General features: G+C 43.4%; 1 protein-coding gene across 1 annotated transcript in view; it reads right to left on the minus strand.

The window, feature by feature from the left end:
- KCNQ3 (potassium voltage-gated channel subfamily Q member 3) overlaps nucleotides 1-24,838 on the minus strand; it is a 191,228-nt gene that overhangs the window by 166,156 nt on the left and 234 nt on the right. Inside the window, exon 2 of the mRNA XM_039715482.1 lies at nucleotides 24,567-24,824. Within this exon, the coding sequence (XP_039571416.1) occupies nucleotides 24,567-24,824 (258 nt within the window). The remainder of the gene's footprint in view (nucleotides 1-24,566; nucleotides 24,825-24,838) is intronic.

Genomic DNA, 24,838 nt, shown 5'->3' on the forward strand with positions numbered 1-24,838 from the left:
TGTCACCAGAATTATACCTAGAGCATCTTCAAACAGTCTGGAGAAATTAATAAGGGAAATTATGGGAATTCACAAGGAGCTCAAATGGAACTGCTAATCAGAGAGGCAAAATCACTGACACCACCTCGGGGGATCAGTGCTGCAGCCTGTTTTTGTAAAACAGCTGAGCCAAGACTGTGGGATTTGCTGCTGATGCAGGGGAGGTGTCAGTGAGGAACTGGCCACCAAGGGACTCTCTGTGGCCACTGGCTCTGCTTCCCAGTAGTCAGGGAACAGAGCTAGACAGATTTCAGGAACTTCCAGCAGCTGGGTTCCAACACATGCCAGAGCCTCCTTCATAATAACAAAGATAAGCCTTGACATTGCCAATACTCTAAAATATAAAGTAAGAAAAAAAAGCAATATGTATATTTTTAGGCACTCTTCTTGCCTATATTATTTTTCCTGTAATAAATCATAACAGCACAAAAAGAACCCAAGTTTAAATTTAAATATTTTCAAGAAACATTTAAGAGAAGTACATCCAGTATCAAGGTTTCTCATGTTTATAAATATTACAAAAATATTATAAAACAAGGTGGCAAAAAATGGTTAAAAATTCCAAAAAAGGATCCCAAAGTGGCTTTTAGGGTATTTTTCCCCTTAGATACACGAATGTTATCTTTTCTGTAAGCCTTTAAGATAGAAGATGACTCTTCCCTTTAATTATGCTGGGAAAGTGAGGAATGGGGGAAGCAGAAGAGCTGTTTGAACTGAAAACCAGCACTGGCAAAAGACAGAAATGAATATACACAGGCTGTGCATAAATATAGATATGGATTTGAAAGGTTTCGAGCCACTAAAATAGCAAAAGCCTTGAAGAGGCTTCAAATAGCAGCCGTGGGAGCAGAGCAGCGGGATCCATGTACCCGGCAGAGATGTGCAGATGTGCCCAGGCTCTCTGAGCACTGCTCACTCTTGGGAACTGCCTGCCTACAGAAACATGGGCCACAGTTTGGGTTAATTTGCTGAGTATTCCAGCCTTTTTGCTTCCTTCTCAGCCTCCTTCATGGCCCCTGTGGAGCTCCATTCTCAGCTGCTACTGATACCCGAGCTCATCATCCAAAACTAGTGCCAGTCCAGCAGTGCACTGCAGTCCTGTTCTGAGCCCAGTATGGACACACTCTAATTAGCCTTCACAAAGACTTTATCCACTTAAGGAAAAGACCACATTAAGTTCCTGCCTCAGACAGGAGAGAACAGAGCTCAGTCCCTGCAAAGATTTCCTTCCTGTCCTGCATTCTTCTATAGGTGCTTGCTTCTTTTCAGAGAAACAAATTAAAATCTCCTTCCTCCAAATCCTTCTGTCACTAGCTTGCCAAGGGAGTCTGAGAGCTATGAAGTGTCTCCTGATGCCCAGGCAGAGATGCCTGAGCATATGAGGGAAGGACCAATTTTACCTCATGGCTGTGCAATGAGCAGCACACTGCAGTCCCCACTGACCAGGGGCACTTGTAACACCACACAAGTAAAGGGGATATTGTCTCACACAATACCTACTGAACACACTTGTCACTTTTCCCACTTTACTGTATCAGCTATTTCTTCTTTTGCCCTCTTAATCTCACCCACACCAGTACATTTTTTTTTAGACTATGAATCTGTTATGTTTCAAAAACTGCAGTTCTGTTCTTCTGGAAAGATACAATAGCAGCAGGCCTTCACGGGCAAAATCAGAACTGAGCCCTCAGGAGAAATGAGAAGTTTATGATTTCTATATTATCAAAGTTTTCTTTTAAAAAAGCAAATTTGATAGAGCTGGAAGTATTCAGTTCCCAGTATTTTTCAAAGCTTGTACATACACTTACATCTCTCTGACTGCCTGGTAACATAAACTTTCCAAAGGCAAAAGGAATAAATAAAGAAGATTAACATATATGTAAAAAGCTGCTATAATTGTCACAAAAGGCCCCTTGTGGTTAAGACTGCAGGAAACTCTGCAAGTATCTTGGGATTTGTACTCAAACTGGGAGTCACCACCACTAAGAGACCTTTTCTAAGAGCCAGGTCACCTGTAATTCAAAATTCGATTTAAAAAATATTATCTAAGTTGCTTTTATAGTGTTTTTGCCTAAAGGTGATATAATAGAGACAATATAGGTCTAAAGGGTTTTTTGTTGTTTAGTTTGGGGTTTTTTCCTAAGTAGGAGCAGATACAAAATAAAGATTTCTTTGTAAATGGCTTTGCAATTCTTCAGTTCTAAAAAGATGCTAGCAATAACATCTATAAAAGTTGTTTTTGTAGAAGGATCCCTGTGCTTTCTCCAAACACTAAGATACAGGCAATACCAGAAAAAAAACTTAAAGATTTTGCTTTTCTACTTTAACAAAGGCTGTTTTATAACCTGAAGGAAAATGACTGATTTTTACATAATCTGCTTATTTGACTGATTTTTACATAATCTTCTTATTTTCAATACCTGCCTTTTCAGCTTCCCTGGCTATAAATAGCCCTCACTCACATGACACAGCAAACCCACAGACTCCTCACATCACTACACACTGTAGATACCCCAAGAAGTCTTCAGGAGGGGTCTGTAAATCCTCCCTGAGCTGGCCAAATTTCATGAAGAGCATGGACACAAACAAGGAGGACCCACAGTGCTCCAAAGGGATGTGATCTCACAGGCACAGGGCTGACTACTCCTGGCCTCCTCTCTGCTGCTTATCACCTGCTGTGAAGAGATGCTTCACAAAACCATAATTAACATTTAAACCAGCAGCTAAAGACCTCCATAAAAAAGATGCCCAAACCTGTTTTTCATAAAAACATTTTTATTGCTTTAAAGGTTTTATTAAAATGCCAACAGACCAATTACACTTGATTGTTTCCAGCATCTACCTGCCTTGGTTACCACTCAGCTCACAAGAGTGAAAAATGTTTGCTCCATTACAGGCTCTCCTCTCCTTCTCTGGAACCACATTTTTTATTCACTACTGTTCCCCAGGTAGTCCAGAAAATTTGGAATATCAATCTCTTTTGCTAACAATATAGTACCTTACAATGAATTTAGGAGCTCATGTATCAAAGGATTTGTGCTGTCTAAAACAACAAGGAAAGCTCCCTCCCAAACAAAACCCCTCATGTCCAAAAACTGATTGTATCCAGAAAAAAAATCAATTTATAGAAAATGCTCTGTTTGAAAAAGCACTGACAACATAAAGCAGAAAATAAAAATTCTGGGTAGAATATTCTTTGCACTGGAGACTAGGATTACCTAAAGTGGAAAGAGGTAGCAAACCCTAACCACTGCTGTAACCACCCATTCAGCTCTTCCTGTCATGGCAACAATGCCATTAAATTCACTGTCCTGTCACACAGCAGAGGCTCATAAGGAAGCTCTTCTCTGGTTTATTGGAGAGCCAGGGCTGCAGGCACAGAGCCTCAGTGACAGACTCCAAGGATGTGACACCTCTGAGGGGGACCAGGTCCCTGCTTTGCCTCAGCCACCGCATCTCCCTCCCCTGCACAGCCACAGAGGTGCCTGGGAGGTGACTGTAATGCAGAAATAGGAACAGCTACAACTTGGAAACCCTTCTCCCTTTCAGCTGGGGAGGGCTGAGCCTGTGCCTTGCAGGTCTGGGTTTACAGGAGTGCCCCTGTTGCTATCATTGCCAGTGCCTGTACAAGTGCATTACACACCAGGAGATAAGTTTGATAGTTCCTGTCCTTTGAAAGACATCAGCATTGTACTATAATCCTGGAAAATCCTACCAACAGCATGTTTAGAGTAACAGAAAATAATGGCTGCTTTAATTACAGCATTTTAAAACACCAAAATGGAGAAAAAACCAGATTTTCTTGTTTATAGTACGTGTATTATCTGACTACATTGTTCAGCATCAATAGACTAATTTGTGAAATCAATGGTGACATTTAAAATGGTCACACTTCCAAGTGAATGTTGTATGTAGACACTGAGCAGCTTCTTCTGGTTCCTCTACAGTTCTCCAACTCAGAATTGTAGATAAATGCTGTCTGTACCTTGGAAATCTTTTGGGGTTTTTTGAGGGAAGCTGTTTGGGTTTTTAACAGCTGACTGCTATGAGAAACGACGGAAATCCGAAAGACATTTTGTCCGTCTCATTTTTAATGTTTTCCAGTTGTTGTCTCCAGAATAAGCTCATTCCTCCACAACCAGCAATTTTCTAGCCAGAGATTTAAATAAATCAGTGAGCAGTGATGTGCCATAGCGGCATTTCTAAAATTAGTTGCACGCTTATAATTCTGATTTCCCACCTCTGCTCTTCCCTGGAGTATTCAGGCTGCAGAGCCAAGGGACACAAAACTGAACGATAAAGATAGGCATGATGTCTTATGGCTTTGCCAGAAACATATTTTTGGCATTTATGTACTACAGGCCTCTCTTCAGCCAGTTTATCTTTTAGTTCACTTCATCTTCACCAGAATATTCAGCCAAGTTTCAGCTCAGCTTATGATACACTGAAGTCACACTGTTTTTCTGAGAGCCTCCAGCACAATATTCAGATCTGCTCACTCATTTTTCTTTCCTGTTGTCAGGGATAACCTCCAATGTATTTACAGATGAGAAAAGGATCCTTCTGGAAAAGCCTTCTGCAGCTGAATTGAGAGAGCTAATGGGGCTCATAGTTTTTTTCCTGAGACACCACAAACACCTTCCAGCAGAACATGCCCATTTGTTTGCTATTGAAGGAAGCCCTGTGGACCCCACAAATTTCATCCAGGATTTATCTTCTGGTATTTCCAGCTAAGGCTAAGGAGCTGACATGGAGCAGAGGAGCTCCACTAGGAGCACCCACAATGTTTTTTTTTTTAATTACAGCACATTATCCTTAGGAAAGCTTCACCACTGAGGGCTGGGCTTCAGCCCTGGTGCCAGAGCACAGCCCAAGCACTGCAAGAGCCCCTTGGCAGAGCACAACTCAGCCCTGAGTCATGGTTCCTGCTGTGCTTTCCCTTGCCTCCTGATGGGAATAGCAGCTCCTCACAGGTCTGTGCCAGCCCTTATTGATCATGTGTCAGATCTTTATTGCACTCACCCCAAATCTATTAGTTGCTCTGGCATAAGCTGGAAGAGGTAAAGATGCATGAAGCTGCCTTGCTGACTTTTCTAATAGCTTTTCTTCAAATAAGCTGTTCCTGTAGTATATACAACATTATTAACAGTTTATATTGAGGCCAAACTAGTGCCTCAATACTAGTACTAGTGAGTACTGCTAATGCTTCTTGTTTCACCCCTCTTCTTTTGGATCCACCTGTAAATACCCCCATTACATTACATTTGTAAGGTCTTTGAGCAAGGACCAGTTTCTCACTGCCTTTGCAGTGAGATCACAGACCATAACTAGATTCTTTTTGCTGCTGCCTCACAAATATTTTAAGTCCTATTTCCCATGAACAGGCCTTCCATTTTCCTTGCTTGCTCTGCCTTCCCTAATAACAGAAAAATTAGCAAAGTTCAGCCACTGACTCTCTAAGCTGCAGTTGCCACTGTCATCTCACTGTAACAAGTTTTGAGCATTGAATGTCAAAACCTCATTTCCCTTTCCAGCCCTTCTCTCCTCACAGTCACTTTCCCCCCCAGTTAAACCAGACACTGTGCAGCAAAACCCATTTGTTGAGACAATAGAGACTGGGAGAGCTGGATGGGCCAGCAGCATCCAGCACCTGCGCCAATTCTGCCCCCATTCCCTGCTTGCAGCAGCACCACATACGGGATCCAGAGACACAAAAACAGCCTTTGCTTCCAAGAGTTGCCAGAAACAAAGCCAACCTCAGCCTGTCTGCATAAATCAACAATAAAAACAACATGCATGAGCACTCGCCAGCTGAAGGATCACAACCCACCTCAAGGTTTGTGCATCAGATTTAGCCCATATATCTCCAAAATGCAGCAGCAACTGCCAGGAAAGGCTATAGATCAACAGCTCAGGGTGGCCCAGAAAAGGAAGAAAACCTCAGTGTTATATGATTCTCTGGTTTTGATTGCCTCCCTAAATCCTCTGCACTTCCATCAGAGATGGGTCACTGGAGGAAGGGCAGAGATGAGACAGATCACAGGTGGGGGCAGAGGATGCACATTTTTAAACCCTCCAGTCTCCCAGTGTCAATAGGCCAAGGAAAATGAGATGGAACCACAGATTTCAGGTGAGGTGAATCAAATAAATCTACCCAATCTACCAGGAGCTTGCATATGAATCTGAGTTAGTTATGGCTGAAAAACATGGTTTGAGAATAAAATGGATGGGACCTCCAGAAGCAGAAACCAAACCACCCCCAGCAAAGAGGAGTATTAATCAAAAATATCCCATCACAAGCTGTGAATGAGCAGCTAGCTGCATATGAGTGCAGCTGGTAGACTGACCATGTGTGATACACCAGCCATAGAACAACACATGCTCTTGAATTAATGCATCACAAGCTGTGTATGAGCAGCTAGCTGCATATGAGTGCAGCTGGTAGACTGACCATAGAACAACACAAGCTCTTGAATTATTATCATCAAATTTTTACTCCTGTCTCTTCAGCACCATGAGCAGAACAGTTCCCAGGTCCCAAAGTCAGCAGCTCCTTCATCCATGGTGAGCTGGATTGATATGAAAGGAGCTGAATTAGCCCTGAAACATAACAGCCTTTAGCTGGTTTCTCTTCTCCACCTGGGAGTGAAAATAGCAGGATTAACTGCAGTTTGTGTGTCCATAACTTGCATTCTCACCTCAGGAACAGTGACACCCCTCAGGAACAGTCACAAAGCAGAGGTGCCTTAAGAAAGTAATTTAGTCTGTGGCATAAGTGAAGACACTGCCAGGGGGGATGCCAGCCTTGCAGATGTATGTTGAACATCATTGAAAGGCCAGTTAGAGGGGACAGTCTCCCAAGTAATCCCTGACCTTTAACTCCCAATGTCTTTCCAAAACAACCATGAAGGGTTTAATCCCCAGTTATCAAAGAACATTTATTAATATTGAACCATTGCTGGCTCTGGAGCGACACACTCTCTTTTCTACCACAGATACCATCTTCTCCTATTCACTGGTCCACATTTTTCACTCTGTCCTTTTCACTCTCTGTTCCTTGAGCAAGGAAGGAGCAGTCTGTGGGAACCAGAAAATCCAATACTATGCCCCTTCCGGTCTTCCCTTACAGGACATTTTTCTCTGTGCCATGCATGAAAAACTCTAATAATAATACTGAAGCACTGAGACTTCTAATTATTACAGTAAGCACAACTGCTTTCTTGTTAAATTATACTTGCCCCAGCTGATAATCACAGTCATTTTCTGTGTCTTGTTATGTACAAATTTGGCCCCAGCTTGGAACAAGGATCCTCTTTGCTCTGTCTGGGCAGTGCAGAGCCCAAGGGATGGCTGGGCAGGGTGAACAGCATCTCTCTGAGGAGGGCAGGTGTGTCCACACCCCACCAGGAGAAGGCTGGAGATTTTATGGAAGCACTGTGGTGGGACCTAGAAGTGCTGGAAGAAGTCTGGGATACTCTGGGAGTTCAAGGATGCACAACTCAAGGGGCTTTCATCTCTGCTTGTCCCTGAAGGTTCTTCTATCATATATATAAATACACTACAAATAATTTCTGAGTTAGTAAAAAAAAAAAGCACTTGCTACATCCAAACAGGAATAGGGGCTGCAGTGACTGTGTGGTACTACACTATTTCAAACACACATTCATAGGAATGTCAGATATAACCTTTGCCATCACATTCACCTCCCATTCATTTTGACTTATCACATGACTGCACACTGTTAATAATGTCCTTATTGCCACTAAAAATTATTTGGGAGCTTAAAAAGGATGCCATGACATGAAGATTAATCTCAGACTAAAATCCTAATTTTATGGTAGATTTGTTGACTCATAGAGAGGCCAGTGATTTTCCTCTGCCTCATCTTAAAATAAAAAAATATTTTTAAAAACCCCAACAAACAACGACCAATCTGCAGGGAACATAATGTAAATTATATAATAGCAATAACAGAGAATTACAAAAGATCTTGCACCTTGATACCACGTTGCAGGATAGGGCATTTTATGAAATACAGAAGTCAAGAAACTGAAACTTGTTGAAGAGAAATATTGTCAGGCCACGAGAACAGAGAACAGCTGAAGTCGTCATCTCATTGTGTTCTTCTCCCAGTCCTGAGAAATCTCAGGTTTGAGGATGAAGTTTAGTTTTGAGAATGAAATAGAGGAGCCACCATCCTGAAAATGTTCAAGAATACATAGATGTAGCACCTCATTATATGGTTTAGTGGACATGGTGGTTTTCAGCCATTGAATGATGACCTTGAAGGTCTTTTCCAACCCTAATGACTGATTCTAAGCTATTCCTCTTTTATCTTAAATTTAACATGTCTAGAAGATGCAGCTGCTTTGGTGTCTCTCTTTGTTCCTCACACTTCCTTCAGGCTTGGAGCTGACCCATGAGCACACAGGGGAGAGAGGGAGGTTCACTGTTCCAGGACAGCCCAAATTGCCACAAAACACACTCCCCTAGGATTTCAGCTCTGAGGGCTCAGCTCTGCACTGGAATAACAAACAAAGCTTCAATCTCCTCCTCTTTGGGTGTCAGAGCTCACAGCTCTGTGCTGCCAGGAGCAGATGACAACCACGACGTGCAAAGGCAATGGATCCACCCTGAAACCACAGCCCCTGGCTCTCTGCAGAGCAGGAGCAGCTCCAGAAGCAAACACTGGTTTCCTCCACTCCCTGGGCAAGACTCCTCACTGCTGACCAGGTCTTGGGCTTGTTCTCAGCACACCCAGAGCACACAGAGTCTCCCTGAAGACCAACAGCAACATCAGGTTTCATACTGCAGGCACTTTGCAATTAAACAAAAATAGGGAACTTGCCTGAAACAGCCCCCAAAGCACCAGGTGGGCACTTAAGTCATTTTCTCTATACAAGCAGCACCTTCATTAAGTGCTTCTAACATTTTGACCTGCAAGAGTAGACTTATTTCCCCTCCTCCTTCTCTTCTACATGTCACAATGAGGTTGTTCCTCTTTCCTCTCATTTTTGCAAGTTTGTTTCCAACATCTCCCTTGCCTCCTTCTGCAGCTCAGATGCTGTTTTGTCACCATCACTGGAACTGCTTTCAAAGCTGCTGGATTCTTCCCTGAGCTATTGCTGTCTTCTGACTTATCTCACTCTGAAAAACATGGGCTTTATTGCTTATTTTTTCCTCTGCCGCCTTTTTTTTTTTTTTTTTTAACCAAGTGGGCTGAAAATCATCATTTTTTCCCTCTGGACAAGGCAGACATCAGACAGGTCCATCTGTTCTCCTTAGAGGATCAGTGGCAAAGAGACTGCATGGACACCTAAAACATCCCACTCTTCAAGAGAGCTGACAGCTGAAGAAATCACCATACTGCAATTGCTTTTTAAAATAACTGAAGAGATACAGCTAGGTGTTTGTGTTCTGAATACAATAACATTGACTTAGAGCCCTTTCCAATAAGAAAAAAAAATAAAACCAAAACACCACATTCTGGCAATCATGGTCATCAGTGTAGGGACTACACTGACCAGAAAGACCAGCAACAATTTCTGAGCCCAGACCTGCAAACCTGTTAAACGAGATTTACCTTCTGAATGGAACCAGGGGGACATCAGCAGAGGTCACCATAAGGTGAGCCTAAAGGGCATCACAAGAAGATTCAGGTACAAGACTGAATCACAATTCAGCACTGCAGAAAGTTGGTGATCGTGGTTCATGCACTTACATGCTTTGAGAAGGGTGTTTCAGACTTTAGACTGCATGGGATTTTAGCATCTGGCAAAGTCATCTCAAGGCCAAAAAGGTTGGCTTGTTTTATCCTCGTGTCCAGAGTACTTCACAAAGTTATTATCCCCACAAGGCCTTCAACAATGTGATTAGGATGAGATTCACCTCAGTGTTTGTAATGTAGATTTCTACATCTAAGCCATGTGTTGAAGCTCCTCTTACAGTCAAGGGATACCTATTTATTGGGCACAATCACTGGCAATCAGGGTGTGTAAGTCACTGTCTCCTTTACTTCAGGATGAGCTCAAGATCAGCAATGCTCCTGTAGCCGTGGTTTATATCAGCATCTGAGGAGATTGAAATGACACATTTAGACATTTACAGGGAAGACATCTACATTTCATCTTAAGCATCCCAGCACAATTACTGTAACTGCTACTACTTCTGTTATGTTACATTATGATGTTAACAATACAATTAAGATACAAGTAAATCTCCTTTTCCTGAGTTAATTCATAGTTCATTTGCTTATCTGTTGCTAAATTAAAAAAAAAAAACAAACAAACAAACAAAACCACCAAAAAAAACAAAAAAAAAAAAAAAAAACCATCAATCCCCAAACCCAACATATTCCTGGCTACATCTTGCACTCCTGCTTAATCACCAGCCAAGAATATACAAAATCATTGATTTAGCCCATATTTTGCAGCTAAGATACAGTCTACAGCTGTCTTCTAGAAAATTCTCCAAGTTTGGTTTAAAAATGACAAGTGGAAAATTGAAAATTTCTTGTGCTAATTCTTTCAGCAGATATCTGATCTGCTATTAGGCCTTATGTATAGCCTGAACTTATCTTGCATCACCTTCCAATCATGCTATATCATCATTTATGCAATTAAAAAGCCCTCTAGTAAAACAAAAACTCCATCTTCAGACCCTGGAACAAACACTGATGGAAATCTCAGATTAATGCTAATAAACACATTATCTACTTCAAGTTGCTGGGAAATTAACTCATGGTAGAGTAAGTGAAAACAAGCACTGCCAATGAAGACAGATTTCCATCTGCTCAAAACCTCTTTTCTTCACTCCTCCTAATGATGTTTTCTTTGGAGTTACTGTTTCCAGAAAACTATAAGGTATTATTCTATAACAGCAGATTTTCCCTATGGTGTCCAAAGAAACATTGCTTTGGAGGTGATTATGTCCTTCTTTGGTCTCTGGGAGCAATGTTCTCTCTCATCCCATTTGCTGGGGAATGTGGTGACTCAGGCATTCAGCCCTGGCTATGTGCTCAATTGCTACAGAAAGTTGCTGTCCATTTATTGTCACACCAAGAGCTCCCATCTTTAATTTCTTGGTTATCAACACCAGCAGCAAATGGAGCTGCAAACCAGGACATGGTATTATCATCCTGACTCTGGGAGCAACAGCTGCAGCTGTGATATCAAAACTGCAGGTCATGGATTATGCTGAGCTCCTAAACCACTTCCTCCTACCACTGAGACCAGGGACAGACATTAGTCCCATTTGTATCCTTTCTGGGAAGATAAATGGGTGTCCACCTCCACTTCTTATTCCCTCTTTCTTGAGAGAACAGCTGAGTCACCACAAGGAAGCTGTTACCTCCCCAGGTCATCAATAAATCACTTTTTCCCAACACCATCACCACCCCTGGGCAAAGAGTGATCAGGAACTGTGACTCACAGGTGTGTGGGCCTGAATCTCAACAGCTCTGTGAGCTTCTCCTACAAGGATTTGTTTGTGTAGGGACTCAGAAAGCCTTGCCTAAAGTCACAGGTGGCCCACTGGAAGGACCTTACCCCTGGATGCCATATTGCCATCACAAGGTGATTCAGAGATAATTCTTGCACCTAAACTACCTTGCTCCATATGGATAAAGGAATTCTTCATGAGTCCATATTCTGAGGGAACAGAGGCACAGTTTTAATCCTGACACAGGTGAGCCCAATGTCAAAATCAAAAAAGTTAAAAAAAGAGGGGTAGAAAAGATAAGAAAAGTAAATACATCTATGTATGAGTAAGAGACTGCTTGACATGTCAGCTCCACCAGCCTGCTATCAGCACTTAGGGTGAGGGATTTTAAGTCAGACTCAACTCTGCTGTCCCAGTCGTGTAATATAGGAAAGGCAGAGCTGGAGGATCCAGTGATTGGTGCTGTTCTTCAGTAGTGAGATGATAAATGCCACCAAGGAAAAGAGGGAAGACAGGATTGAGTGAGGAACAGGGAGAAAGAGATGGGAAAGTGAGAAGGAGTTATGGAGTTGAGACTGAATGATTCTTCTGAATGATGAAAAAATGGTGGAAATAGCAAATTACAACATCTGTTAAAGGAAAAAAAAAAAAAGGCATTGGGAAAGACTTTCTATCTTCAATGAACTCTACTGATTAATGAAAACTATACCTAGCATTTCCCAGTGTCAGTAACCCAAACACAGACTATACTGGTTTGGGTTAACCTAGAGACACACAACTTCCTTTGTAGCTAAATATGAACACTGATTGCTCTGCAGTGGGCTGACCTGCCCAGCATCTCTGTCCAGATGTTACACCTCACTTCTGCCGATGCACTGAGGATTAAATGGAGTGGGGAGGAAGAAAACTCTTCCATGACTCAGGGCCCAGAAGTCTACATGTTATGTGAAATACATTAAACAACATATTCCACGAAGGGCAAACAATTTTATTGTTCCCCACAATATAATGGAGTTCAAATCTTGGAGATGAACTGGATAGCATCCTGATTTGATCCATCCAAGCAACCTGATCTGAGTTTGAAGTTAACCTTGTTCTGTGGACTGGACTGGAGACCTCTAAACCTTCCATTTTAAAGGGTTTTATGGTTGCAGTTGTCAACTCCCTCCTACAGCCCCAGTATCAGACACGATCTACACCAAGAAATGTGCAGAAACACAGCCCTTTGCTTGCACAACTTCCCCAGCTTATCTGCACTGGATTTGTCACCCAATTAACTGGATTTATGAGGGAGGAAAAAATTCTCTCTCATCTTTGAGGAGCAAGGAGGAAAGTAAAGCCTCCGTGTTTGAATAGACCAGCTCCCAGCACAAAGGAAACAGGCTGTGAGCAGCACTGCGTGAATACTGGCAGCTCTGGGAGAGGTTGATGCTCACTTGGTATTCTGCCAGGGGATCTCCATCTCTCCTTTGTACCTCACTCCTCAAGCTGTCTTACACTACTGGGAGGACACGTGTGCTGTGTGCAAGACCTTGATCCTGGCCCCTGGTACTAGCAGAATATCCATAAAGATAAAAAGATTTTGTATTGGGTCCAGAACAAGCCTGTGGCACAGCAGGAAAATCCAATTGTTCCTCTGACTGTAATAGATTTACTCTACATTTGCACTGACATGACTAAAAGCAGTTGCTGGCTCAGTATTTCTGCAAAAACAAGCAAAACACAAACTAGCAGCTGTTCAAGGAACACACCACCACCCAAATACACTTCTTTATGTCAGGGCACTTGCATGCATTCAGATTTCATACAGTTTTCCAATAATTTTCAACATTAGGTTCAATTATGCTGGTGTCCCGCTTCAGCTGGTGTATGAAAGTGAGCATGCCCTTGAAAATACTGAGTGGTGCTTACACATCTGCAAAGTCTCCAATTTTATACAGAAAACTGTAGCACTTAAAAAACTGTCTGGGCCCACAAATGCCCCTCATGATCACCCTCATTCACACCTGGTCATTCAAACTGACCTTCTACACTTGTTTCAGGCTTTAAAAAGACAATGTTCAAGCCACCCTCAAAATGTTTTCTGATCCCTAAAAGACAAAATAGGGATGCCTGTTCATTGATTTGGGGAGGTAATTTTGAGTGATGTAGTCAAGAGGATCAATGCAAATGGACAGAAATTCAGGAATAGGATGAAGAAGGACTGATGCTGATAAACTCCCAGCACAGTAGCTCCTGTGCCCAGGCAAATACAAAAGACAAAGGGAGAACACAGTCAATCATAGCTTTAGATTTGAAGCCCAGTACAACAGGTACTGGGTTTGAATTTGACCTCAAGATCAACTGCAATTACCATCAGAAATCAAAAGCAAATCTATGTGAGAGCTCAGGGAGATAAAACCCAAGGCAAAATAGAGAACAAAAGGAAGGTGGAAAGTTAAACTCAAGAATTCCAACTAGAGAAAGACCTTAAAACTACTGAAATGTTATTTTCTATGTCATAATGTCAGGCATGACTGTAGGCTTGTCATGGCTGGTATAATAAGTAGCAACATATATAAAGCTCTTGAGGAAAGAAAATTAGAATTGATATAATATAGATATAATTAAAATTGATATAATAAAAGTCTATGCATATTCCTGTTGCCTTTAGAGGTACAACTTATCTGTCTGAACATGGCTTTTACTGCCAAATACATTTACCAAAGATCAGCTCCTGCTACAGACAGTGAAGCTGAGGCTGTAATTTATCTCCATGAGAAGCAGACCCTCACATCTGGTTGGATGAATTCCACCCTAAAATCTATGGATTGTATTGACTAAATCTCCACTGACTATAAAGAGAAGCTAAATACCTACTGCACACACAGAACCGTACATGAACATATTCACATTTAGCTGTCCTAATGTGGCTTTGATCCTTGCCCCTCAGGTCAGACTGGAAGTCTCCCATTCCTCAGGTGTTTTCAGTGAAAATACCTTAATTTAAATTAGTTCTGTGAGGTCTCCTTTGTAGTCAGGGAAGAGTTTCAGGCACTGCAAGACATTTTAAAATTGTCTTTCAAATGACATTAATTGCACTCCAGAAATTTCCATTTCCTGTTTTTCTTCAGCACTATAAAAGAATTCCAGACAGCTACCTCAGATAGTGTGCTAGATGGATGGATCTTGCTGTGGAAAGACTGACACTCAAGCCCTGAGGAAGAGCAAGGAAATACAGTTTGTGGAAGTAATTTAACACTGAAGAGAGTCGTGTATTTGACACTGTACTATGTGATAGCACCATACTCTGAGAGCAGGAACTGTCACGAGCCAGCCTCTGCCAGATCCCATCTCTGCACCCAGGACCTGACAAGGTAATGGAGCAACATCTACAATAATGAGAGAGACACAATCAGGAGAAATAGCCAAATATCAGCATCCACACAACTAGGAATATCTTCACATTTCACACAAGAAATTTGTTAATGAATGATCAGTGGGCTCTTCCTCCTGGATTTCTATCACAAAAATGTATTTTCTGTTAATATGCCAAGATGTGGGGGTGAAGTGTTGAAACCTCCATGGGAGTTTGATCAGCACAAGCAGCATTGAAACAGAAGAGGCAAAAGCCATGGCAAAGTCCCATGAACAGAAAGGAGAAAAGATGTAGAATGTAAAATATGGTATTGAACACACACTTAGGGTGAAACCTGTATTATTTCACTGGGGTAGAATTTCCTGGGCCTTTGTCTAAGTGCAAGGTCTTATCCCAGGGGTAATGGTTTGAAACTGAGAGCATCAACTTAGGCTAAATATAAGGAAGAAATTTTTACAATGAGGGTGATAAAACACTGCCACAGGTTGCCCAGAGAGGTGGTGGATGCTCCATCCCCAGGATCATTCAAGGCCAGGTTGGAAGGGGCTTTGAGCAACCTGCTGAAACTGAAGGTGTATCTGCCCACAGCAGCAGGGTTGGACTAGACTTTTAAAGGTCTCTTCCAACTTAAATTATTTTTAAGATTCTATCCCAAAAGTGGCTTTTTGCATGGACCCAGGAGGAGTAACCTCAAAGTAGTAAGATCTCACATATGAGAATTATATCAGTTCTATTAACCCAAAGATTCTCATCCCAGCTCTCTGTCCCTGAGGCCAGCTGGCATGACCAGTGTCCACACCGCTGACCTCACTTGCCTCCAGAGCAGGGAGACCCACCCAAACTCCTGCTGGGAGTGGTGCCAGGTCTGTGGCAGCACCTGATCTGTGCTCAGTCACTCAGTCACCTCAGAACAAAACCACCACCCAGCAGTGTCCTGCTGTCAGTCAGTGTCACTGCTTGGGCACAGCTTTGACAATTAGCCAAGACATGGCTAATGACTGCTCTGGGCATGAGCAAAGCTGCTGCCATGGCTGCAGGGCGAGGCTGGTCCTGGGCTGCATCTGGTGCAGAGCACAGAAGGTGTCTGGGTGTGATCAGGGAGCCTGAGCTGTGTGCACTGAGATTCCCCCAGCACATCTCACAGTGGAGCAACAGCGTTAGCAAAGGCAGAAGAGCAAATTCCAGTTTGTGTAATTACCTTCCTAAGCCAATTCCCCTGCAATTTCAATCAGCTGCTCTTGACATTCCCTCCTCAGGGTGTAATCCTTCCTCATAAACACTCTGAGCCTGCATGGAGAGGCATGAGGGGAGCAAAGATAAGCAGAGCTGATGCTGCACTGCTGAGAACTGGTGGGCAGCTCCCCACCAGCAGCTTTGGGGATTTCACTATCAGTCCCTCAGCAGCTGCACTTGCTTCTCCTCCATCCCCAATGAAAGCAGAAAATTTTATACTCTGAATTTACAGTCATTGGGGAATGTCCTGCAAGCAGTCTTCTGGTTTAAGATTAACATCTCTGTCATTGACTTAAAGTTAGGTATAGCCTAACTCTAATGGCTCCTATAAAACATAGGACAGCTAGGACCTGGATGGTTTGAGATATTTAAGCTTTCAACATTGCTTTATCTCTACTCCAGTGGTGGATGGCACCAGGAACAATTAATTATTTTGTTGTTTGAGATGCACACCATGTCAAAAGCATGAAAAAATCTGAGGTGGAGAGATAACAATTAAAAGCAAATCACATAAATAAATAGATAAACATAGCCTGAAACTCAGATTTGAGCAAAAAGAAATGAGGAAATATTTGCAGTTTTGACACAGGTGCAGTATCTCATAAAATCTCTGGTTTAGTATTCATTCAGATGGCTGGGAGAAACTATATAACATTAAAAACTGGATCCAGAGCTATAAATAAAAACCTAACAAAAAACATTGTATTAACCAGGAAGCAGGGAAGTTATTATTTAATGAAATGCTGTATGGTGTTTGTTAGTTCTGACCTTACTAACTGTTTCCTTAATGATCTAGAAAAAGAACTAAATTGAACGTTAGCAAAACTGTGAGGTACTAATCTAGAAGGTTAGACTAGTGAGGACAGAATAAAGTAAATATAAAAGCACTTGAGTTTAAAAAAAGCACCACTGGAGAGTCAACGTGACAATTACAAACTAACACGGGTTGCCAAAGGAGTGCAAAGCACATTCATGCAGCTCTCAGGCACAGCTCTGGAAACACAGGGACAAGTGAGATCCAAGTATCCATGAAATGAAATAAAGTGTGGAAAGTCAAAGGAACTAAAAGACAACAGCAACCCAGAAAGGATTGAGGATTCCTCCTCTGTCACTGCCATACCATGGATCTCTGCAGCTCCACCACCATGCACCAGAAACTGAGAAAAAAAAAAAGCAGGAAAGACTTTGGCAAGATTAATCACGAGGTAGAGGGGAGTCAGAGAAAAAGCCATCTCAAGAGACACCAGATGTGTCATGTCAGGGTCTCACCATCTCTCCAGAGAGAGATTTAGCAGAGAGACTGGTGTAATATTGGTGTAATATTTAAAGATATTATTACCCCTTCACTTCTGCATGGTTTGCACCACTAAGGAGGACAAGGTCCTCCTCCTCCTCCCGTGACTACAACCAGAGGTGGTTATTAAGCTGTGGGAAGGCTGAAGATGGGTGATGGATCCTGTGAAGAGCTTGAGCTTAGGAGGATCCCACAAGGCCTGAGTAGAACAATGAGCTGGCTGTACAGAGAAAGATGATGGTACCTCACGCTGCTTTCCACCAAACCCCAGCCACAATCTTCTGCTTTGGATTACCTCAGTGTCACCTTGGATAGAGGGAACTTTCATGTGCTCCAAGTTAAACACACATTTATGCAATTTGTTCACTGAAGACTGGGGAAGGCAATTTACAGATTTCCAACTGGAAGTGCTCCAAAAGTGCCTTTTTCCAAGTAGGTTACCAAAACCTAAATATCCCAGGGCATGTCCCTCTCTCCACAGAAAATGCTGTTTCCCAGCTACCATCCTAAGACAGAAGACAGCATACACTTAACAGCTCTTGTGGAGCTTATTCCCTGCAAAGCTATTAATATTTAAGTTATCCCATTTAATACAGTATCTGCCAGAAGCAATAGCAGATGCATGGCTCCATTCTTTCTGTAAAGTTTCATGCACAAGAGAGTATGTTATCCTTAAATACACAAAGGGAATATAATGTTATTAAACACAAAAATAAACATAATCATCTATTTATACCGTGCAAGGCTGATCATGGTAGTACCCAGCCACCTGGCTGTGCCTAAGGTCACCAGTCATTTATGTTTGTAAACAACATATAAATTATCTTAATGCTCGCTTGATCAATTTTGATCATTAAGTTTCTTCTAGATATAAAATCAAATTCCTCAAGTTCAGACCTTGTCCTTGAATATGCCATTGTCTGACCCTTCTGACATGCATCTCAATGCCACAAGGACTTTGTGACAGTCAAGGGATACAGAATTATGTTCTGCATACATACCAGTTTGCATGTTGGGTAAGCTATAAATAAAAATAATTATTCAATCAAGTGATATTTGAAGATGAGGACTATCAAAAAAAAAAAAAAAAAAAAGAAATGTGCTGGTTGAGTGGATTCTGAGGTGACCTTTGGAAGAAGCAGGAATGGCTGGGGCACCTTCATGTTCACCTGCACACAAAAGCACACAGTGATAGATGACTGGCATTATATGTATGTATGATTTTTTTAATCCAGCTGTTAAGATGGATTAGTCTTAAGGTAGTCTTTAGTTACTATTTATTTCCATTAAATTTGCTTTGAGCGTCCCTACATTTTACAGCAAAATGAGTAAAACAAACGTAGAAAGCCTTTCCCTGCTCATTTTTGTACATTTCCCTAATCTCTCTTCCAGAATGAAATAAGAAGTAAAGCTCAGGTGTCCTCTGCACTCAGAAGTGCATAGACCCTGCTGTGCCCTACCATGATCCACTGTTTGCAACAAGGAACAAACAGAGACACGTGAAGAGGCGGGGATGGCTTTTCTGAAGGGTGATACCTCTGACCAGAGTCCAGGCTGGAGGTACTGAGATAAATCTAGTCCTGGGCTTTCCCACTGACAGTGTCTCCAGAACTGCTGGGGTGGCACTGAGATGCTGCTGCTCTTCACACCAAGTCTCTCAAAAGAGAAGAAAAACACAATTTGCTGTCTGCTGCAATGGCATTGCTATATCATTGCTTGTCAAACTGATTAACTTTGGGACTGTTCAGTTTTATAGACCTAACACCAGGGACTATGACTTCTGTTTGAGGGGCTGTTCCTCCCTTCTCTTTGAGGAGCTAAGCTGGCAGCACTGAAAGACCAGCTGCTGAGTGTTGGCTGGCACTGGCAGTGCTGCTTCCTCCTGACATGTTGGGCACCATGGATTCCACTGCCCATCCAGATGAGGTTGGTCTGAGCTGGGCAGTGAACTTGCAGCAGGGTGCTCAGGGACCTGCAGGGGCCTGGGGGACACTAAGGCACACCCTGTGCACCGTGCAGCACTGTGCCTGCAGCTCCCACGAGCCACGGCAGAACAGAAACTCGGCAAGTGGCAGCAGAGCCGTGCCAACATCAAAAACAGGGCAAACCATTCCAACCTGGGGCACCCACTGTGGAGTGGGTCTTGCTCTGAGCACTGATGCCCAAGCACAAAGATTTGAGGCTGCAGGTGAACACTTACTCCCACCAAAGGGCCTGGTCCATAAATTCAAAGGAAGTTTGGATGCTTAAACAAGGATTGTGCACCTGTGAGCTGCTGAAGGGACTCCAGAGCTGCAGCTGGGCATCACCAGCCACTCACTACCCAGGCACTGGTTTCCCCAGGCTGTGCTACCCCAGCAAATCCCAGCTTTCTTCTGTCATGCCAGCTGATGCCAGCAGCTGAGCTGCAGCCACATCCCCCCAGGCCACTCACAGTCCCAGGGTGGCTCCGCAAGCCCCTGGGAGCTGCAGGAGCAGAGGTGTGTGGTGAGGTCTCCAATGACTAAGACTTCATTAGTTTTTACAAAGTATACTGCAGAATATTTATCCATGCATTATGATGAATTAGCATAAATAATTAAAGCAGAACTCATCTTGGCACACACACAAGCAAAGGGCACTTGCTAATGGACCAGGCTGGCTCTGCTGCTCTAGGGACTCAGAAGTCCGTGCCAAACAAGCCAAGAAAGGATTCATAGCTGTCCCTCTTTTTATCCCAAACCTTCTCCCATCTCCCTCCAGATGTCTCACAGAGTCTGGGGAGTGAGCACATCATATGGAGCATCTCCTGAAGGGCAAAGAGGAAAATAATAGAAAGCCTCCAGACCTTCACCCTGTTCCCCAAATCCCATGACACTCTTTCCTGCAAACAACCCACCTACAATCAGTCAGGCAGGAGGTGCTTGCCGGTGCTTCCCAGAAATGCTGCTGATTTGATGGATCGCATGACTCTGCCTCCTCTTTTTATTCCAGGTATTAAGCAGAACTGAGAGAAGATTGCATGGCAAACAGGGAAGGGTTCTCTGATGTACCCCATGGCCTCCCCCTCACATCAGCAGGTGCATCGTGGTGATCTACACCAGCAGAGTGCAGGTGATATTGCACACTTCCCCAAAAAGGAATATTCAATCTCAAAATTTACCTAGTCTTTTTTTCCATGAAAGTAAAGGCTGTAGTTGTCTCAGAAGATGATATGAAAATGAGAATATCTCCTAGTTACCTCTCCTTCATCCTCTCTTTAAGTCAGGTTAAAAATTTTCCACAAATTGCAATTCCAAACAATCTGTATTATGTTACCTTTCTGTACTCTGTCCTTTATCCACCTAACACGTGCTTACAATTAAAACCACTGGAAAAATAAAAATCTTACTTGTTTCAATTTTTCATTCTACTCATTAATGATTCTGTGCATAAATAAAGCATTTGGATGGTTTGTGGAGGCGGACAGGTCTTGAGTCTGTCTCCCTGGCCACAGCACACATCCCACGAGGCACAACTGCAGGGGTTTCCTACAATATATTGCACTGCCTAGCACAAAGGGAAATACAGAACATCATGGGAACATCAGCTCTACCTACAGTGACATGAGCTCAGAAAAGAACAGGGATAGGCTGTAGCCTGACCTGCAATCCCCAAGAGAGATTTCCAAATGAAATATCTCAAAAATATCTCAAAAATATCTCAAAAATGTATCAAAATCTCAGGTTATTTGATTTGATTTATTTTATTTTATTTTATTTTATACTGAAAATGTTCAGCTAGAGTTTAGCTTTACAGACATGAAGTTTTTCATGGGGAAAAACATGTTTTTCTTACCAAGTAGGACCACTAAGACATTGCCATATTGCCAGTGAACCCTGGTGACCCACCAAAGGGAAACATCATGAGTGTCAGATAAATCTTTTGTCTAGTAGAGCTACCAGAGAACAAATGTTTTCAGATGGTGAAGGAAACTTCTTTAGGGACAAAATCCCCAAGGATAGGCTTGGATAAATTCACTTGTGCAGAACAAAGGAGAAGGAAGAATCACAAGGAAAGTATCTCACAACGCTTTCTTTAATTACTGCCAGTGAAAGCTGAATGCTAAAATTGCCATGAGGAATTACCCCCTTTCTCAACTGCACCTCTGTCCCTGGGGTTTGGCAGGGCCTGATCCCGTTTAGAAACTCTCCTTGAATTACTTCCTTAGACAGAATCATTTCAGAGCACCCAGTGCCAACCAAAGCCAGCGCTGGAGCCTCATTTATGTGCACATTACAGCAGTGAGATCCACACAGGATCCCGACCCCTCTGCAGCCATATGTGCATCTCTGCGTGATTTAACGAGATCCCATCTGTGCCACTCTTTCAAAACTTGTGGCATCCAAAGTTTTCACAAAGACCATGTCAAAGCCTCCTCCTGCCCCTCACACAACACCCTCAGCTTGTATGGAAAAGTTGCAACCCTCTTGCATCAGCAGCTACCTGCCTCCCAAATCCTGGGATATACACAGTACTGGAGTGCTGTGCATCATCTCTTCTTAAACACCTCTGAATGCTTGGATCTATAAGGAATCCATCACATCCAGCCATCCTGAAATCCCTTTTGGCCCCCAGCTGTTTATTCTCTAGTTATTTGTATTTGACAGCAACAATCTTACTGGTTAATTTTGGGTGCAAAGATAAGACAAATTGTAATATACCATTAAGATAACATAAATGGGAATTCCTTGAAAATTAAAACAGGATCAAATTTGTAGATTTTATGGGAAGACTGAAAATCTCTCACCTTCCCAAGGAAAAGTGTAAACTGTTCTAGTGTGAAAAGAAGCACTGGGAGACTGCTGGGATGGAACTACACTGTGTCACAGCAGCACCTCCAAATGAGAGAGACTCCTTTAAGGAAGGAAAAAGGGTTAAAAGACAATCCATTTGAAGGCAAGAATAAAGACTTTGGGTATCAACTTAGATGCTGCTTCCCCACAGCTCCTGATCTCAAGCAGGTCTTCCTCCTCCAGTGACAGGAACAAGCTCTGAAGCCTGTCAGCCAGATCTCAGCACACTCTTCCACCACTCTCAGCAGATTCCTTTTGTAGGGCTGGACCCTACAGTGAGGTAAGATCCCACAGCTTCAGCTGAGTTCAGAGGGAGCTGAGACTGAACAGAAACTCAGTGGGGCCAACCTGGACAGCAAGATCCTCTGGATGTCCTGGGGTGGGATGGAGTGTCTGTGCTGGGCTGACAGACTTGTGCATTTTACTTCCCTTAAGGATAAGGACTTGTAGAAGTGTTTTGTTTTGTTTCATTTTCATTAATATTGAATTTGGCACTGATGGCTTTCACAAGACTGTTTCTGACTTTTGTGAGTCAGACTGACATTTCAGTTTTGCAGGACTGAGTAGTCATCAAAGAGAAGTTGACCACACAGTGTCAGGTCCACTCCTAAGAAGGATCAAACCTTACAAATGTCATGATTTTTTTCCCACTCTGTGATCCATATTGCATAAGTATCTTAAGGTCAACCTTAACCACACATCTAGAGAGTTATCTAAAATGAATGATGTAACTTGGAATTTTTATACCACTGCAAATAACTGTAAATTATTTTATTCAATTCAATTCAATTCAATGAATTCAATATTCAATTATATGATTGTCAATTGTTTGACTCTCTCAGCTCACCTCTCCAGACACATCCACTGTCCTATTGCTTATATCCAGGCATGAGCCTGCACACAGATGTGGCCCAGCTGCCACAGAGGGGTGCAAACTGCTTGGAATGCTCTGCTGTGTGCTAAAGCCTCACCGATGTGTGTGGGCTGGCCAAGGCAGGATGAAGGGGGTGCCCCTCTGTCCAGTTGTCACTCTCCCCACAGCATTATGCAATACTGAACACAATTTGACAGCAAGCTCCAGACCTAAGAGCCTTCCCAGCAAAACACACTTCAAGTGCTGTCACTCCCTGCTTGCTAGCACAAGTTTTCTTATGGCAAAAAGAGGTGAAAGAACCAAAAAAGTGTCACAGCATCCAGTTTCCACAGTTTCAGATTTTAAGCTGGCAAACAGGACCCGAGTCCCAAGATATACTTGATGAATAAACACGGGAAAGAGGGGAGCAGCAGTGGATGAGTGGTACACAAGCGGCACTCTAGTAGTGATGGTTGCCTTTCAATTCTTGCTCAGGGCTAAAAAACTACCAACATCAATAAAAATGTGCCTGAAGGTAAGATCACATCCCTCCATTCAAGTTGTTTATTTGCAGGTGCAAGGACTATGGCAATGATCAGTACTTCCTGAGATCCAGGCTCACAATTCATGCAGCCTAGAGAGCTTTGTTTGTCTTTGGTAAATAAACCAATTTCAAAAATCACTGCTTAATTCCTCTGTCACATAGAGCTCTGCACACCTCATAGTGCCAAAGAAAAACAGTACCACTGTGATCACTGACAAACCCCTGGGTTTTCAAACACATTCACAACACTAAAACACACACTTATTTTAATACAACTCTGCCAACTCCATTCTGTGATGTTCACGGAATGATCTTTTTGATATTCTTTATGACAACTTAAGGCAACAGAATTTTTAGGAATGCAAACCAGCTGTCATTCTCTTGACTTGTCACCTATGGGCCATAAAACGAGTTTATTTCCTCTCGGTTCACTTGTGGTCAGTGAAACTTTCTGGCTGACAGCGCTGCAGTGCTCGGGTTTCATGCACTGCGGGGTGATGCTTATCGGACCGAAACCCGATGGTTTTCATTTGGCGCTTTTAGCTACGGAAGGAATGGGTTCACTCGCGGTCTGCAACAGCGAGCTGAACCTCACGCTCCAGGTTGAGCCGAACTGGCCGCGTTCCCCTGAAGCACTTCGAGCCTTAAAACCGCTCCGAGCTTGGTTTATTCCGGCATCCCTCCTCCAGTGCCTCAGACACACGGGCTCGGGAATGCCACTCCAAGGCAACGCGGAGGTACGGGCAAGACAGAAACACAGAGTTAAAAGCAGCTGCTCCTTTTGGAAAACCCGACGACACAGGAGAAATAAAGCCTCCCAGCAGCACACCCCGTATCAGACCCTTGCTCCACACACAGCCGGCGCCCGGAGCGCCTCGCACCGGGAATGATAAAGCAAAACGCTGGCCCCGGGAGCATCCCCCCGGGAGCATCCCCCCGGGGCAGCCGCGGACGCGCCCCCGGGAGCCCCGCTCCGCGCCCCGCGTACTCACACGAAGGCGTGATAGAGCAGCGCCCAGCCGCGGGGTCGCTCCAGGGCGTCGTAGATCAAAGTTTGGATGCGGCGGTACCTGGCGTGGTTCCGCTTCACCGGGCGGCTCAGGGGGGTCTTCGCCAGCAGCCCCAGTCCCGGCGGGCTCCGCTTGCCGCCCTCCTCCTTCCCGCCGCCCTCCAGCAGCAGCGTGCCGTCGCGGTCGCCGCCGGTGCCCAGGGCCAGCGAGCCCTGCTCGGGGTCGCCGCCGGCCGCCGCTCGCCGCGCCATGGT

The sequence above is a fragment of the Passer montanus genome, unplaced genomic scaffold, assembly GCF_014805655.1.
Source record: "Passer montanus isolate IOZ18808 unplaced genomic scaffold, ASM1480565v1 scaffold33, whole genome shotgun sequence".
In the NCBI taxonomy this organism is placed as follows: Eukaryota; Metazoa; Chordata; class Aves; order Passeriformes; family Passeridae; genus Passer; species Passer montanus.